At 39.6% G+C, this 17,418-nt stretch overlaps 2 protein-coding genes across 9 annotated transcripts in view; one reads left to right on the forward strand and one right to left on the reverse strand.

The window, feature by feature from the left end:
* The window catches only part of CTNNA1 (catenin (cadherin-associated protein), alpha 1, 102kDa), a 298,927-nt gene that overhangs the window by 225,688 nt on the left and 55,821 nt on the right, over positions 1-17,418 (forward strand). The window lies entirely within an intron of this gene.
* On the reverse strand, positions 703-6,207 carry LRRTM2 (leucine rich repeat transmembrane neuronal 2). Its single transcript, XM_005881027.2, has 2 exons — positions 5,772-6,207; positions 703-5,430 (listed from the first exon to the last, which is right to left on the reverse strand). The coding sequence occupies exons 1-2, from the start codon at positions 5,773-5,775 to the stop codon at positions 3,881-3,883; spliced, it is 1,554 nt and encodes a 517-aa protein (XP_005881089.1). The 5' UTR covers positions 5,776-6,207; the 3' UTR covers positions 703-3,880.

A 17,418-nucleotide genomic window follows, 5' to 3' on the forward strand; every position in this document is an offset into this window, starting at 1 on the left:
ATTAAGAACAATGTGTTTGGATTGTACTTTTGATTTCCAATCTGTGTTGATAGAAAGGTTCAAAAACATTCCATAGATGAAACTTTTAAAAAAATTACCAAGGAAGGATAGGTTAGTTGAAGGAAGCAGATGTTTCCAAATGTTTGCAATAATAGTATGAAAGCTTAAACCGTCATTTTCTGTTGTTTGTTTTTTTGCCTTAAATTATTGGCCTTATCACCCTTGTCTTTTTCTAATTGAAGCACTTTAACCAATAAGATATGAAAAGCATGTCTCAAAACAGATTTTTGAGACAAGTCTGTCACTGTATTGCTCTATTAGGAAAATGGTCATATAAGTCAGCTTCTAAAATTATTCTTTCAAATTTTATTTTGATAGCTACACTTTAGAGGGAGAACAGAGCACTTATAGCCCTCTCCCCTCCCCGACTCTGTGTAGGAAGTATAGAAAATGAAATGCCTTTTTTCAATTTTAGGATTCAGACCTGGTGTTACATGGGGCTCATTTTTATTGGAAAGATGGAATCTCGCTCTTGGTGACTAGCATCAGAATAAGCAGATGGATTTTAATAATTAGTGGAGTTGGGAAGTTTAGTCAGTTCCATTCATTAAATTGGTACAGAAATTAACTTAGGCACATTAAGAAATTACATGTGTTAGTACAGATTTTTGGCTTAAAAATTAGTATCTTTGCTATTTGATGTTGGCAGTGGGTATTCTCTCTGAATTGTGTGTGAATTTGCAAATTTGTCAGCCCACTCTCATTTTATAAAGGTGATTGAAATCCCTGGCAAACTACAGAAATGAATATAAATGATTCCAAACTAGCTCTTGATTACTAGGTGGGTACAGTATATAACCTTCTTTAGCTTTTCTTTTTCCAGAGATTTAATTATTTTTCTAGTTCTAGATAAGTGGTCATTTTCCTCTAATCTTGAAAATGGGGGAGGGAAAAACAGGGTTGGTGGGAAGAGGAGGCTGAGGAAGATAAAACTAAACCAAAAAACAAAAGCTCTAACATTGGGTTAGCAGGATCTGCAATGTAGCTGCGATGCTCTTCCACTCTAGCCAGTTGGTAAAGAGAGCACATATAACTAACAGTCTCATCTTCAAATCTGTGCTGATACTGAAACACAAAAAGACCAAAATTAAATGGAATACTGCCTTCAATAGGCAATTCAAAAAGGAAGTTTGTGCTTTAATGAAGAGGGGACATGCTGGTTGGCATTGTTACTTGCTTTTCTCAGAGAGCATTACCAAAAAAAAAAAAAAAAAAAAAAAGAAGAAGAAGAAAATATGCAGGGCAAAAAATCAGTTATTTTTCATCTTGAAAGTATGCCGGGGTGGCCTTGGTTCTGCTGTTCCCTGAATTACTAAATGGCTTGCTTTTCCAATTTACTTTTCTACATACATTAAGAATTTTGCTGATTAATGGTCCATTTTACTAACTGTAATCTTTAGGATTAATGTGGAGATTCCTAGCCAATATTTCTCACCCTTCTACTCACAATTTCAATTAATTTGGTGTGGTGGAAATGATAGAAAATACTTTTTTGCTATTCTTTAGGGCTAATGGAATCTTATGTGTTCAGGACAGAATATTGTGACAAAGCTTTTCTCTGACAAATGGCCATGGTTTGCCTGATAAATGAGTTGGTAAATTTTACCTGTGGAGCTCTCATTTGTAATGGGGGTTTCAGATCCAGCCCTGAAGGGAAGTGGTGAGCTGTGCTCTGTGCCATTAAATCAGCTTTTGTCTCTGTCCAGGCAGGCCTAAGATCTGGTTTAACAAGAAATGAAATGCTCACTGCTCAAGATCACCTGAACTTTACGGACAGAGACTTTGCAAACTAATTTACCCACCTTAAGAAATTCAGAGAATACATTTTTACCATAATATGTGATCTTGTCAGCATTTTACTGAGACATGTTTTTTGTTTTTTTGAAATGTAGACAGACACCCCTCTCTTTAGTATTAAAAAGAAAAAAAAATTACAATTAAACCTCATAGGTTAAACTGTATTCTTAACATGTTTTCAGTTTAGTCCAGGGAAGAAAAAATATGCCTTGAATGAGAAATATCATGTTTTAATGGTCATATTAAGGAAAAGGTAACTTTCTTCTTTTATGGTAGTGGTTTTCTCTAAGGATTTTCGCCTTTTTCACATACAGTTGTAAATGTCAGTTGTAAAAATGTTCATTCTTCTAGAATCAAGTCAGTAGTCTAATGTCTTGGGTTTTGCTGCTACATAAACTTTGTTTATGGAAAAATTCTGTGTGAATTGGTAACTTGCATCTGAATCTTAAATATGTTATAGTTTCTCCATAGAAATCATAATTGAAGAAACGCAATACATGTGGTTCTTTTTCACATGAGAAGTGTGGCATCACTATCATTTGTTAATTGTGGAATGTTTATATTAACACTAGGGGACCTCCTCCTCCTCATTTCAGCTGTAGGTCATGGGACCTTCCCTGTAGATAGTGTACAGCTACCCATTTGCCTCACTCTTGGCTGCCTCTTAACTTCAGCTAACCCGTTTCTGTGAGTCAGATTTCAAAATGCTGCCTTTCCCTTTCATCTCCCTCCCCTCCATGCCACCTTTGAGTTACCATTGCGTGGCTGTATAAGCATGTAGTTGGTGTTTTACCATAAAGAGGTTTGCTCGGTAATCTGTTGTTTCTTTCACTTGGAAAGGAACTGCTCTTATAATATGACTATCCTTATTAAAATGCCAGGTTTTAGAATATAATATTTAGAAAGTGATTTTTAATGTTCCTTTATAATATATATTCTATTAAGAATCATTGTTATGCCTGTTGCTAATTATTTTTGATTTGGATCTGAGGTGTGAGGATTAGGAAGAAAACAGAAGAAAGAGTTTAAACCTCTTTGTAAGGCAACTTTGATCATGACAGTTGAGAAAGGGAGAGAATGTTGTGTGTGCTTTCAAACTAAAGGGAGCAGGTCCTAGGATTAAGTTGACTCAGTTTCTCTCTTTTCTCTCCAAAATAATTTCTAAATCTTTTTTCACATATAAATGTAAATATAGGATTTAGTAAACTAATAAGTAAAATGGTAATGTAATACTAGTTTAAAATAATTGTCTAAAAATGCCACAAAAGGTCAACATGTTCATTATAAGTTAAACTAGAGCTGTATGATACAAAGTCAGTGTAATCATTTAGTATTGAATTCATTGTAATGAGACCTTTTCCACATTCACTTGGATTCATTGTTTAAATATATTAAAGAGTTACTCAGCTTATTAGAATTACATAAAGAGTTCTAATTTCATGATGTGGACTTTGATAATATCTATTAACCCAGGCAAAAACTCTGGAATAAGAGTGTTTAATATTTACCAGTCTTTAGCATAATGAAATTCTACTTCCCACACTGGCAGTAAATTGTAAATTTAAGTAAATACCAAATTATCATACAAGAGAACTTTGCTAAGTCTCCTTTTAAGCAACAAGCCAATGGTGGTACTTGGGATGGAAAGCAATGATCAAACAAGTATTGATTCATATATTTTTCTGCTCAGTACCTTCTTTCCAAACTGTTTTCAGTAGGGAAAAAAAATAGCTTATGTTTACACTCAATAGTATATAATCGCATACATGAAATGCCTTAATTTGAAGTAAGCATTTTTAGACTTTCCAACAAGATTGCAAATTAATGTGAGCATTGCTTCATTTAACACTTAAAATATGGTTTCATAAAAAAAATCAAAAACACTTCAACACTTCAAAAACTTAAGTCTCCACTTGGTTTTGAAAATTAGGCTTAATGTCACCATTGTTAAAAATTAGATATTTAGCCCCTACTATGTAAAATAGGTTACTTATCTGATGTAATTTTTGATGATAGGTAGATATTATACTTCACATTCTTTGTATGGCAGTTGCTGACACTTGCACTGTCCATAACCATTAATGATGATGAAGGGTCCTTCATGGGTGGGTTCATATTCATTATACGGTCCTTGGTCTGACATGTTTGACATATGGAGTCGTGTTTGGGATCGGAGCTGCCTGTGGTTCTGAATCATTGAGCACTGTCTAATTCTTCTTAAAGTGGGAGGGCAGCACTTCCTGGAGATGAACACTATAAAAATAATAAAAAAGAAAGAAAACAATAAAGCCATTGTTCCTGTAATTACCCGCTGAGTGAAGATGGCATTGTCTGGTTCGGGAAAGTGTTCCTCAGTAGTAACTGCTGTGCCTGCAGTAGTTGGGATTTCTTTGTCTCCCACATAGTAACTTGATGAGCTTATTCTTTTTGTATATTCAGTGGTTGGATCTCTATAAGTTGTAGCCATGGCTGTGATGACAGTGGTTGATAAATTCCAGCAGAGCTGAAATCCATGGACTGCATCTAGTATATCCTCTCCTTGGGTGTGGTCAGGACTGTGGCATAAGATGGAATGCTCCCACCGACCTTGGAAATTGCCCAGCCAGGAGGCCAAAGCACATATTCTAGGGCTGCATTCCCACAGATTGCCAGAGAGGCCAACAGTTGTGAGGGATCTCAGGGAATTTAAGATCTTGGAATCCAGGCTGTTTAACTTGTTGTTATCCATTAGGAGTATTTTAAGATTAGGCATTATTTCAAACACTGTCAGATCGATGGCTTTGATTTCATTTCCAGTCAGGTCTAGCTTTTCTAAAGTGCCCCAGGTCCATTCCATCCCACATGTCAAGTTGCTGATTTTGTTCCATTGTAAGAAGAGCGTGTGCAGACTACTTAGACGTAGGAAATGAGCAAAATTAATCTTCGTCAGCTGGTTGTGCTCTAGGTGAAGCTCTCTCAGTTTGATTAATCCCGCAAATCCATTTCGAGCCAAACTTCGCAAACGGTTTGTGCTCAAATCTAGAAACTCCAGACTACGACAGTCCCAGAACAAGCGTACTGGGATAGTCCGCAGGGAGTTGGACCGTAAATGCAAGGTCTGCAGCTTCCGAAGGCCATAGAAGAGCTCTGGGTGCAGAGATGACAGCTGATTAAAAGACAGGTCCAAATTTTGCAGATTAATCAGTTGGGTAAAAGTTGTATTTGGCAAGTAAAATATTTTGTTGGAGCTTAAGATTAATTCCTTAAGTTTATATAGTCCTTGAAAAGCATCTTCTTTTACTGTTGAAATTTGATTGTGGTCTAAGTGGAGCCAGGTAAGTTGACTGAAGCTGGCAAATTGATCCCTTTCAAGCTCTGTGATGTGATTGTGCCTCAGGGAAAGGCCCAGAGAGCCCTTGTCTGTGGCGTTTGGCACTGAGTGGAAGCCCTGAGAGTCGCAGTAGAAGAGCTGCTTCTCGCAGCGGCATTTAGGTGGACACGCCATTCCCAAGGCAGGCAGCATTTTTAAAACCATACTCATTGCATATATTGCTGCCAGCATAGGGGCCCCTAATGGCCACTTGAAATGTAAGCCTGCAGAATATAATTTAAGGAAAACAAGAAGATAGGATATATTTTAGCAGAACGTATGAGCTATTAAGAAATGAACATAACAATATGGTGAAATATTTCACTGCATTTAACTTATTTTTCATTTGCTGCAGAAAAATTAACCTTGTTAGTATGACTGGAACAAAACTTAAACCATTAAGAAGATAAAACATAGCCTGTTATCATCAATATATGCTTTTACTTAAACCTCAGGATCCAAAAATGTGACAGTGATTCCCCTCATAAAATGTGAATTCAGTGGTTTATTTAAAAAAGCGTGATTTGTTGCTGACTGTACAAGGCATATAAATGCATGGACTTACCCATTCTTCTGAGCACATTGGAGGCTGCATTCAGTCGCGGTTGTTAGACTCAACGCAGTGAGTCTGTAAAAGGCTCTAACATGCAGGAGCCTTTGACCAGTTTCCTGTTTTCTATGTCCCAGGCTTTCTGAGTAAAATTTAATCCAGCAGGGTGAGTTGTTTTTTTCCTTAGGATATTCTTCTCAATAGCGTTGGTTTCATTTTTCGTGACCACTCTGTTTCCTTAAATCGCTTCTGAATATAAGTTATTAATTTCGTCCTCCTCTAACTGCTCAGCTGGTTAATCAAAGCATCAGTCTTTCCTTTCTGCAGCTGTTAGTTCTCCCGGTCTTAACTTGTTGATGGCAGATGGGCGGCTTGTTGCAGAGAAGAGCTCCTGGAGCAGCATGAGTGCATTTACTGAAAAGCTTTTCCGAGAAACGGCACAAGAATGGATTTGCTTATGTGCTGCGACCACACAGAACTGTATATAGGCTGACGTCACCGGGTGACGTGTCTTTTGTTTGGGTTTTCCAGAAGCTTTACTGTTATAAAGCACGATGCTTTGTAACAGTATCGGGTCGTTGTAAGACCCCGATTACAATAAAGCAAGAAAGAAGAACTCCTGACTTAAAAACATGGTATTTCTTCAGTGTAGGAGCAGCAGTGGGGTTGTAATAAAGACTGCATTCAAGAAGACCCGTCTGAACAGTGAGTTGGGTTAGCAGAGAGATGGTTTTATTGCCTGTGAGAGCCAGTGTCAGACTGCCGATTCTGCATAAAAAGATCATGTAAATGGTCAGGAGCCTGCAGGATTTATGAAGTGCTGATCTAACGCCAGCTTATGCAAGTTATTGCCCGTTGCTCTGGTAGTTTGGGAAGCTACTCAATCACCTTGTTGTCATGCTTGGTTAAAATAGAAGTACGACTACGATTTGCTTTCAGTGTGTTGGTAAACTAGATATGTGGGTTTGGCTTCTTTGTCACTAAGAGCTTAACACCACAAACCAAGAATAAAGGGTGGAAAAGCTTGCAAAGCATTTGATTATTTTGTTCTTTGAGACTTTCAGAGAAACTCTAATTTAAAAGATTTCTCCTCTGTACTATTTTATAATAATGTTTTATCACAGGAGAAAAGGGTAGGTTGATACAGTCATTTAATACTGCATGCCCTAAGCCTTAACAGTTGAACAGAAATGATTTAGGAAAAGTGATACAGCATGGCTGAATCTAACACAATCCCTTGTATTTACCTCAGAATCTTAACCTATTCCTTCAACTGAAAGCCTCCCGTGATGCTGGGATTTGGCCATTGTGGTACTCAAATAATAGAACATTTATTTGCACACTTAATAGCTCCTACTGGCACACTTAACAACTGACTTTAAGTGTTTTAACTTGACCTAACTCTATCTTCTTGCTGTTGAATAGTGTCATCACTTTTCAGCGCTTGGTTATGAATGTACAGCTCCATGTTTAGTGTTGTGAAAGCTATTTTAGCATCAAGTCAGGGTCATGTTTTCAGGCCTGACAAAGGTACGTCCTGTTACACATTTTACCTTACTGATTTAGCCTTCCATGCCAATTTCTCTTATACCATTGGCACGTACCCTTATTGCAGTGGTTCTCAACCTTCTGGCCCTTTAAATACAGTTCCTCATGTTGTGACCCAACCATAAAATTATTTTCGTTGCTACTTCATAACTGTAATGTTGCTACTGTTATGAATCGTAATGTAAATATCTGATATGCAGGATGGTCTTAGGCGACCCCTGTAAAAGGGTCATTCGACCGCCAAAGGGGTCGCGACCCACAGGTTGAGAACCGCTGCCTTATTGGGTCTTGTTTCACACCTGAAGGCAGAAATCTCAAAACTACCCATGTAGTCTGTGAAACATCATTGGCCTGTTGGCTTCCACGGCCTTCATCCTATGGGCATGTCTAAAAAGTCGTTGTTTTAAGGGGCATAGATTCTGTGTTGGTGGTACTGGAGTAAGAACTGGAAGACTTCAAGGCTACTTCCTTGGGGCCCTGTGTAAAGGTATTGTGAAAATGTAGCAACTGCAGATCTGTAGTTTTAGAAGCAGACCCCAAGACGGTATTAGAAGTATGAGTTTTGTTAGGGAAAATGCCTGGGAAGTATAAAGAAAGAGAGAAGAGCCCTAACCGGTTTGGCTCAGTGGATAGAGCGTTGGCCTGCGGACTCAAGCGTCCCAGGTTCGATTCCAGTCAAGGGCATGTACCTTGGTTGTGGGCACATCCCCAGTAGGGAGTGTGCAGGAGGCAGCTGATCGATGTTTCTCTCTCATCGATGTTTCTAACTCTCTATCCCTCTCCCTTCCTCTCTGTAAAAAACCAATAAAATATATTTTTTTTTAAAAAGAAAGAAGATAGCAGGGATACTCTGGGGGCTGGTAGAGTCTTCAGACCACAGGGCAGGTCTGACATCTCTGAAAGCAGAGGAGTAGGAAAGATTGGACAGGTAGGGTTTTAGACGACAGTTTCCCCAGGCCAAAGAGAAGTCCTCAAACCAAAGTTGCCCATGAGTGGAACCCCACATTCTCAGGAATGAGCCCACATTAGAACTCCTATCATTTTCCTGCTTCCTGGTTAAGAAACAGAGGAGAGTTCCTGTTAGACTTCAAGGATGCTCAAGACTAACCTTGAGCCTTTCCATAGTCTATCTCTCTATAGGCTAAAAGTTCTTAACCTAGGTTCATAGACTGTCTTGTGGAATTTTGTAGCTTTTACATTTTTCTGTGAATGAGCTTTAATCAGATTCTTAGAGGGTCTGTGACCTTAGATTTCAAAGTTACTGTTCTGCAGGAACTTGATCCCAAAACTTCCAATGGGGGAATCTGATAAAGGTGGTCTCTTTAATTTACTTTTTTAAGGAAAAAAAGCTCTTGAGATACTGTAAATGTCTGCATTGAAGTCAGCCACCCTTTGATGGGGGAAAAAAACCCCCCCAAAAAAACCTTTGCCAGGCAGGAGGAGCTGGATTAAATTCTTCCCTGAAGTAACCACTTTAGTTCCATGTGGAGAAAAGCATTAGAGTCAATTGGATTAGAGCAACCATGATTAGGAATGAGTTATATATGAAAATTTAGAAGGAAAATAATCTCCTTCCTTTTAGACTCTTGGTTCTCCTTTCTGCTCTCTAGGTCACTCGGCCTACATCTTATATACTAAAAAATGGGAAATACTTAAATTATATTATCCCAGTACAGTTATTACAGATTTATGTGCAACAGAAATTGCCCAGAGAAGCACCAATGGAATCACAGCTAATTATTTTTTATGCATGTGGAAAAGAGGGCAGTAATATGGTATCACAGTGCCCAGAGTGCACAATTCCTTCTAGGTCACCAGCCGTCTTGTTCACTTGCCCTCTCTTTGGATTCAAAAGATTCAGGCAGTGGAACCAAAGAAAATAATAGTGCATGTCTCAAAATTGGTGGAGCACACAGTTCCCATTGATGGAATTTTGTATTATTACCATTATTATTATTATTATTATTTCTTTTTTTTATATATTTTTATTGATTTCAGAGAGGAAGTGGGAAGGAAAGACAGGTAGAAACATCAATGATGAGAGAGAATCATTGATTGGCTGCCTTCTGCACGCCCCCCACTGCCTTTACCTTACTGATTTAGCTTACTGTTCGTGCCTTTGACCGGAATCGAACCTGGGAACCTTCAGTCCACAGGCAGATGCTCTATCCACTGAGCCAAATTGGCTAGGGCTGGAATTTTGTATTATTTTTTGATCTTTACCTTTCTTTAGCAAAGAGAACTAAACAGAAACCCATGTTCTTCCTGAATTAAATTTTTTCTTGGTTTCATTTTAGAACAGCTTTATTCTGCATACATATATCTTTGACTGAAAGTGGCAGTACAACCTCTGAAAGGTACTATTCATATCATCTGTTTAAATTTTCATTACTTTAGTAGTTCATGACAAGGCAAAGGAGCAGTAAAATCTAACCTGACCATTTCTAAATGTGTTTAAGCAGATTAAGTGAGTTAAGCAGCAGGGCTTTCGTGCTGTAGTTACTGGCATTCCTCAATGTGAAAGTTTGCTTTTAATGTGTGTTGATGATTAGGGAGAATTATTTCTCCACTTAGAGAGCACATGTACAGAAATATACATGGAATCACTTATTCTTTTGTGGTAGAGACGGAGCTTGATTTTACTTTATACTGAAAGATCAAATGTTTTGTTAATCTTGCCCAACTCCAAAAATTGTCATATCCCAGCACCAGAGGTCTTGCATAGAGGTGCTCTGGAAAGTATGTTAAAATAAATATTGTTGGCCCAGCTGGTGTGGCTCAGTTGGTTGAGCGTCATCCCATGCACTGAGAGGTTTCTGGTTCAATTTCAGGTCAGGGCACACACCTGGATTGCCGGCTCAATCCCTAATAGGCGCACTGGAGGCAGCTGGTCAATGTTTCTCATCAATGTTTTTATCTCTCTCTCTTCCTCTCCTTTCCTCTCTTTCTAAAAAATCAATAAAAACATATTCAAACAAACAAACAAACAAACCTTGTTGGGTCCTGGTCAGGTAACTCAGTAGGTTAGAGCATCGTCTCGATAAGCCAGGGGTGGGGAACCTTTTTTCTGCCAAGGACTATTTGGATATTTATAACATCATTTGCAGGCCATACAAAATTATCCTGCTATACTTAAAAATTAGCCTGCTATACGTTACTGTAAAAAAGAAGGAACTCTTACCATTTGCAACAGCATGGATGGGCCTGGAGAACATTATGCTAAGCAAAATAAGCCAGTCGGAGAAAGATAAATATCACATGATCTCACTCATATGTGGGATATAATGAACAACGAATTCATGGAATCTGGAGAACCAACTGGAGAGGGACAAAGCCAGGAAGGTGAACTTGGGCCAGACTAAGAAGAACCTGAAACCATGATATGTTTGGATTCAATCCTTAGGGCTACTGTCCCCAAAGAAGAGTGTGTATACCCTCGTTGGCACACCGGATCAATTTAGAAACATTTTAAAAATCATTATTTCCTTATTTTAATTTTCATCCATGTTTAATGGGCAGAAAATGCTAGCACAAAGAAATTGAAATTTAATGAATATTATTACCTAGAGCAAGGGTCACTAAAAAAAGGGGGGGGATACAAAATAATTTGATGAACAAAATAGATCCAGAGACAAATAGCAGGAGAGGTGGGAGGGGGGAGGTTAGAGAGCAACCAAAGGACTTGTATGCATGCCTATTAGCATAACCAATGGACACAGACACTGGGGTAGTGGGGCTTGCCCTGGGTGGGAGGGAGTGGCAGAGGGGGTCAATCGGGGAAAAAGGAGACATATGTAATACTTTAAACAATAAAAAAAAGTTAGCCTGGTATAGTTGGTCAAACATTTAATTAACTCACGCCTAATGACTTGACAGGGCCATACCAAATGATTTCTCAGGTTTTATATGACCCATGGGCCAGACGTTTCCCACCTGAATGATAAGCCAAAGTTCCGGGTTTGATCCCCTGTCAGGGCACATATAAGAATCAACCAATGAATGCATAAATAAGTGTAACAACAAATCAATGCTGCTCTCTCCCTTCCTTTCTCTAAAATAATCATCAACAACAATACCTTGTTGCTACCAGTCTTGATCACCATCTGGAAGATATCTTTGCATTTCAGAAGTGATAGTCTTTAGGGTGGAGGCCCTAAGATTTTTTAAAAATAGGATTTTATTGATTTTTTAGAGAGAGAGGGAAGGGAAAAGGATAGAGAGTTAGAAACATCGATGAGAAAGAACCGTAACTGATCGGCTGCCTTCCGCACACCCCTTACTGGGGATTGAACCCGAAACCAGGCATGTACCCTGACCAGGAATCGAACTGGTGACCTCTTGGTTCCTGGGTTGACACCCAACCAATGAGCCACACCGGCCAGGCAGAGGCCCTAGATTTTATGGATCTGAGTACATTCCTTGCTAAGAACCTTTTGGGATTCCTGGTTGGCAACTTCCTACTTGGGCCTATATAGTATCAAGGCCTATATTAGAGGAAGTGGATTTTACTAGCCTTTATTTTTTTGGAGGGAGGAGGGAAAGAGGATGGGAGAAGATTATGGTAAATCCTGGAATTGTTCACTGCTTTTGAACATGCATGCATTTGGAGGCAAATGTGTAACAACTTATAAATTTTTTATTTGCTTCTTTAAAAACAGGAAAAATTACTGGGGTTTGGTGCTAAACACTAACTTGTTATCTTTGAAAGAAACGGAATCTATCTGACTGAAGCACATAGAATATGTAAGGATTAATGGCTTTACTAATCTGTCATGTTGGAGGTGGGCTCAAGAGTAGTTGATAGTCCCAGGTAGAGCTAGAGGATCTAAGAGCATTCAAAATTCTAGGCTCCTAGTGTTTTGTTTTTTAAAAATAAATCTTTATTATTGAAAGTATTACATATGTCCCCTTTTTCCCCCCGTTGCCCTCTCCTACCCCCTTCCCCCCAAGCCTTCACCACCCTATTGTCTGTGTCTATGGGTTATGCATATCTATAATAATAAAAGTGTAACATGCTAATTAGACCCAACGTCCTTCCAGACGAAGCCGGGGCTGCGAGGGAAGCGGGCCCCGGGTACTTGCAGGCAGCTAGAGGGAAGCCCGGGTCCTAGGGTGCCAGAGGGAAGCCAGTGCCGGCAGCCAGGGGAAGGAAGGCCTACTTTTGCACGAATTTCATGCATCGGGCCTCTAGTATACATATAAGTTCATTGGTTGATCTCCCCCCCACTCCCCACCCCCCCATCCTCCCATCTAAGGTTTGACAGTCTGTTTGATGCTTCTATGTTTCTGGGTCTATTTTTGTTCATCAGTTTATGTTTTTCATTATATTTCACATATGAGTGAGATCATGTAATACTTATCTTCCTCTAACTGGCTTATTTCGCTTAGCATAATGCTCTCTAGGTCCATCCATGCTGTTGCAATGGTAAGAGTTTTCTTTTTCTACAGCTGCATAATATTCCATTGTATAGATGTACTACAGTTTCTTAATCCACTCATCTGCTGGTGGGCACTTAGGCTGTTTCTAAATGATAGCTATTGTAAATTGCGCTGATAGGAATATAGGGGTGCATATATTCTTTCTGATGGGTGTTTCTGAGTTCTTGGGATATATTCTATAACTGAGGTCACTGGGTCAAATGGTAGTTCCATTTTTAATTTTTTGAGGAAACTCCAAACTGTTTTCCACAGAGGCTGCACTAGTTTGTATTCCCACCAGCAGTGCACGTGGGCTCCCTTTTCTCCACATCCTTGCCAACATTTGTCGTTTGTTGATTTGTTGATGATAGCCATTCTAACAGATGTGAGGTGGTACCTCATTGTCCTTTTGATTTGCATCTCTCAGATGATCAGTGACTTTGAGCACTTTCTCATATGCCTTTTGGCCTTCTGTATGTCCATTTTGGAGAAGTGTCTACTTAGGTCCTATGCCCATTTTAGGCTCCTAGAGTTCTGTTGTGGTCACAGGGGACCACTGTTGAGTGTAAGTAAGTATGGTATATCAGTGTTGCTGGGAATCTTTTCCTTCAAAAGCCTTTAAAAAGAAGACTCCCCATATTAGGCTCCCAGAATCCTCCCACCACCCTTTATTTGTTGTTAATCCTCACCCAAGGATATTTTCTCCATTGCCTTCCAAACAGAGTGGAAGGGAGAGGGAGAGTCAGAGAGAGAGAAGCATCAATGCGAGAGAGACACATTGATTGGTTGCCTCCTGCATACACCCTAACTGGGGCTGGGGATTGAGCCTGCAACTGAAGTATGTGCCCTTGATGAATCGAACCAGGGACCCTTTGGTCCATGGATCATCTCTCCAACCACTGAGCCAAACGGGCTAGGGCCAGAACCCCCGTGTTTTTGTTTGTTTGTTTTTTTAAAAATTGTATTTCCTGTTCCCATCCCAATCCTTGAATGATTTTAATTTTTAAAAGTCCTTTTGTTCTTTGGTTAGTATAACTGAGAAAGCAGTAGGAACAGTGATGATTACACTAGTGATAGTGTGTGTTCCTTTTGATGCTGCAACTTACAAAGTTTGCGGTTTCTTTCATTCTCTTTTTTGGTTGAACTATTTGAATCTTACATATGTCCCCTTCCCCCCCTGTCCCCCATTGACTCCTTCTAGCCCCCCCTAACCCTATTCCCCTACCCCAGGCCTTTGCCACCCTATTGTCTGTATCCATGGGTTATGCATACAAGTTCTTTGTCAAATCTCAGAGGGAAGAGATCAACCAGTCTGAGGTTCTAGTTTTGGAGGCATGTGCTTCTGGTATTTGTTGTTCTTGGGATGTTGCTGTGTTAGGATCATGTGACAGCCTAATTCTGCAGTGCTAGCCTTGTATTCTGTGCCCGTGCCTAGGTAGTTTGTCAATAAATTTGAGAATGATGCACCTGAGTCGGATATTAGGTGAAGGAAAATCTTCACAGAAGTTTGGGGAGAGGTACATTTAAACCATGAAAATCTTTTATTTCTCGCACCATAGGCATAAAACCAAACCAAACAGAACAGACTTGAATTCTTGATTAATGCACAGACTGATAGAAATTTATATTGTCAAGCCTTTTACTTACTCTTGTTTCCAATGGCTTCATCATGTTCATGTTTTCCTCTTCCTCTGTGCGAGTCAGGCTGCTTCTTTTTTTTCTTTAAATTCTGAAATGCAGCCAAGTTTGGATTTGCCCTTCCTGTTTTTCCCTCTCTACATTTTGAGTAGCTTTCTATTTATATTTGTTTCCTCCTGTCTACATAGATGGCCACAGGCCATATACAAAGCCATTTGCACAGGATAGAATTAAGAGTAAGATACACATTCATATTTTCTTGAAGAATCCCTTTCAATTTAGAGGGCTTTTTGACCCAATTGGCTAAATTTAAAAGGGTAAATTTGCATGTATATTGGCTAGATGCTAGCAAGTCTTGGTTGCTGAAGCTTGGAAATGTCATTCCCTCAGAACCATCTTAATGCACTCTGGGGTAGAGGGACAAGTGACATGTGCTAAGGCAAGCAAAAAATATTCAACATGTGATGTCATCAGTGCAGAGAAAATCAATAAGAAAAATTTGGCCCAAAGAGAGAAAGATCATTTCTTATTATGAAAGGCTATATAGCAGCATGTAACATGATGGCTCCGGTTTATCCCCATATTGCTGAAATGTGGCTTGCGCTCCTGTGGTAGCTGATTCTGTCCTGCTGCTTGTTTCATGTGGGAGCAGGGTGAGAGGTTCTGTCTGTCTTTCTAATGGCTTTATAGTTTTTCCCCAAGTGTGTTTGTAGATATGAGTTTGTAGCCAAGACTGCAGTTTTCTCCTTATATGGCTATACTATAACTTATGGATATGTAGTTTGTTTTGAGACTTTTAGCTTTTGCAGACAGTGTAAAATGAATATCTTTTTAAATGTCTTTGCATTCTCATGCAAGTTTATATTGACATAAGTTCCTAACCATAAAATTGCTGGGTTATGGGGCATTTTTAAAATTGATAGACATTGCCACATTGCCTTCCAAAAATTTTTAAGCTACTTTATACTTCCTATAGTATGTACTAGCCACCCACACTCTCTCCTGCCCACCCACCCCAAACACCATATTAGAAGCCAGCAAACTTTTAACACATTGTATACGGGAAACATATTTATACGTTTTACGTTGACTGGTAAACACAATTTCCAGTGAGTTTTCCAGTATTTGTCTGTTTAAAATTTAAGAAAAATAATTCAGTATACATTTTGTAGTAAATCACAAAAAGTTTCATTGAAAAAAAAATATGTAAAACTAAAGTTATCATAATTTTACTGAACGTTGCCATTTGCGCAAAAAATTAGCAAAAACGGCCCGCATACAATGTGTTAAAATATTGGGAATCCAATAGGTGAAAAATGCTCTCTTTGATTTGTTCCTCTTTTTTTAAAAAAAATATATTTTATTGATTTTTTACAGAGAGGAAGGGAGAGGGCTAGAGAGTTAGAAACATCGATGAGAGAGAAACATCGATCAACTGCCTCCTGCACACCCCCCACTGGGGATGTGCCCGCAACCAAGGTACATGCCCTTGAACGGAATCGAACCCGGGACCCTTCAGTCCGCAGGCCGACGCTCTGTCCGCTGAGCCACACCGGTCAGGGCATGATTTGTTCCTCTTTAATGATGAGTGAAATTGAGCATCATTTTGTATATAGGTATATTGTCATTTTTGTTCTTTTCTGTAAACTGCAGTTCATTTGCTCATCCCACACCCCACTCCTAAAATTGGTCATTTTCTTAAAGATTTTTAAGGCATTTTTCCTTATTAAATAAATTAACTTTGCCAAATATTTTACATATGTTTAAGTTAGTCATTGTTTTTTATTTTTTATTTTTTAAATATATTTTATTGATTTTTCACAGAGAGGAAGGGAGAGAGACAGAGAGTTAGAAACATCGATGAGAGAGAAACATCGATCAGCTGCCTCCTGCACATCTCCCACTGGGGATGTGCCCGCAACCCAGGTACATGTCCTTAACCGGAATCGAACCTGGGACCTTTCAGTCCACAGGCCGACGCTCTATCCACTGAGCCAAACCGGTTTCGGCTAGTCATTGTTTTTTAAAGGTTTTATGGTTTTTGCTCTGTATTCTTAATTTTCATGAATGGCTAAACTGATGAGAAGCTTTTTCAACATTAGAACAAACTCACACTTGCCACATTATGTCAAAGATCCAGCACCAGTTGGTGAACATAAGATGTTGTAGAATCTTCCGTAAACAAGGATTCCCTGTTATGTTTAACCCATTATCTTAAGTAGGGCAAAGAGGATCGGAGCCCTTTAGAAAACTTGTTTTTTAAAAATTAACATAGAAGGAATCAAGATGGTGGCATAGGTACACACCTGTACTTGCTGCCTCGCACAACCACATCAAAACTACAACTAAAAGACAAAATGGATATCATCCAGAACCACAGGAAGGCTGGCTGAGTGGAAATTCTATAACTAGAAGGAAAGAGAAAAGCGTATTGAGACAGGTAGGAGGTGTGGAGGCGGAAAGTAGCTGGCAACTGGATGCGCTGTTGTCTTTTTCAATCGGGAGGGAGATACACGCTCCTGATTGCTTTGAACTCCAGTTCCAGGCGAGACTCTGGGTACCCAGACTCATACAGGGAGAAACTGGAGTATCTAGCATTGGGACAGGAACTCGAGGGCAGCTTTCTCACAGAGGTGCTTGCAGCGATCATTGTTCCTGCATGGGGTCGCAGGATACAGAGACCCGGGGAACTCTCTGAGGCAGGGCTGACTGGCTGCCATTGCTGTTTGCTCTGCTCTGGTGATTCCCTGAGACCCCGCCCCACCCAATTTACAACCCCACCCAAGCTGTGAGCGGAGGCTTTGGCATATGAATTGCCTGTTCTTTTGCAATCTAAAACCTAACAAACTGCTGCTGGGTCAAAGAGCGCCAAAGCTTCCAAAAGCAGGCCTAAGGCTTGACAGCAGCCTGCATTGCTTCATAGCTGGGCCTCATCTGGGCACTTCCAAACCCCAAACAAAGAGGAGGAATCTGCAGATCTCTCTGTAGCTCCTGCTGGGTGGCCACAGGCAGTGGCTGACTTTGCACCTCCTTGGAGATCCAAGAGCCAGTGTACCCA

The sequence above is a fragment of the Myotis brandtii genome, unplaced genomic scaffold, assembly GCF_000412655.1.
Source record: "Myotis brandtii unplaced genomic scaffold, ASM41265v1 scaffold668, whole genome shotgun sequence".
Lineage (NCBI taxonomy): Eukaryota > Metazoa > Chordata > Mammalia > Chiroptera > Vespertilionidae > Myotis > Myotis brandtii.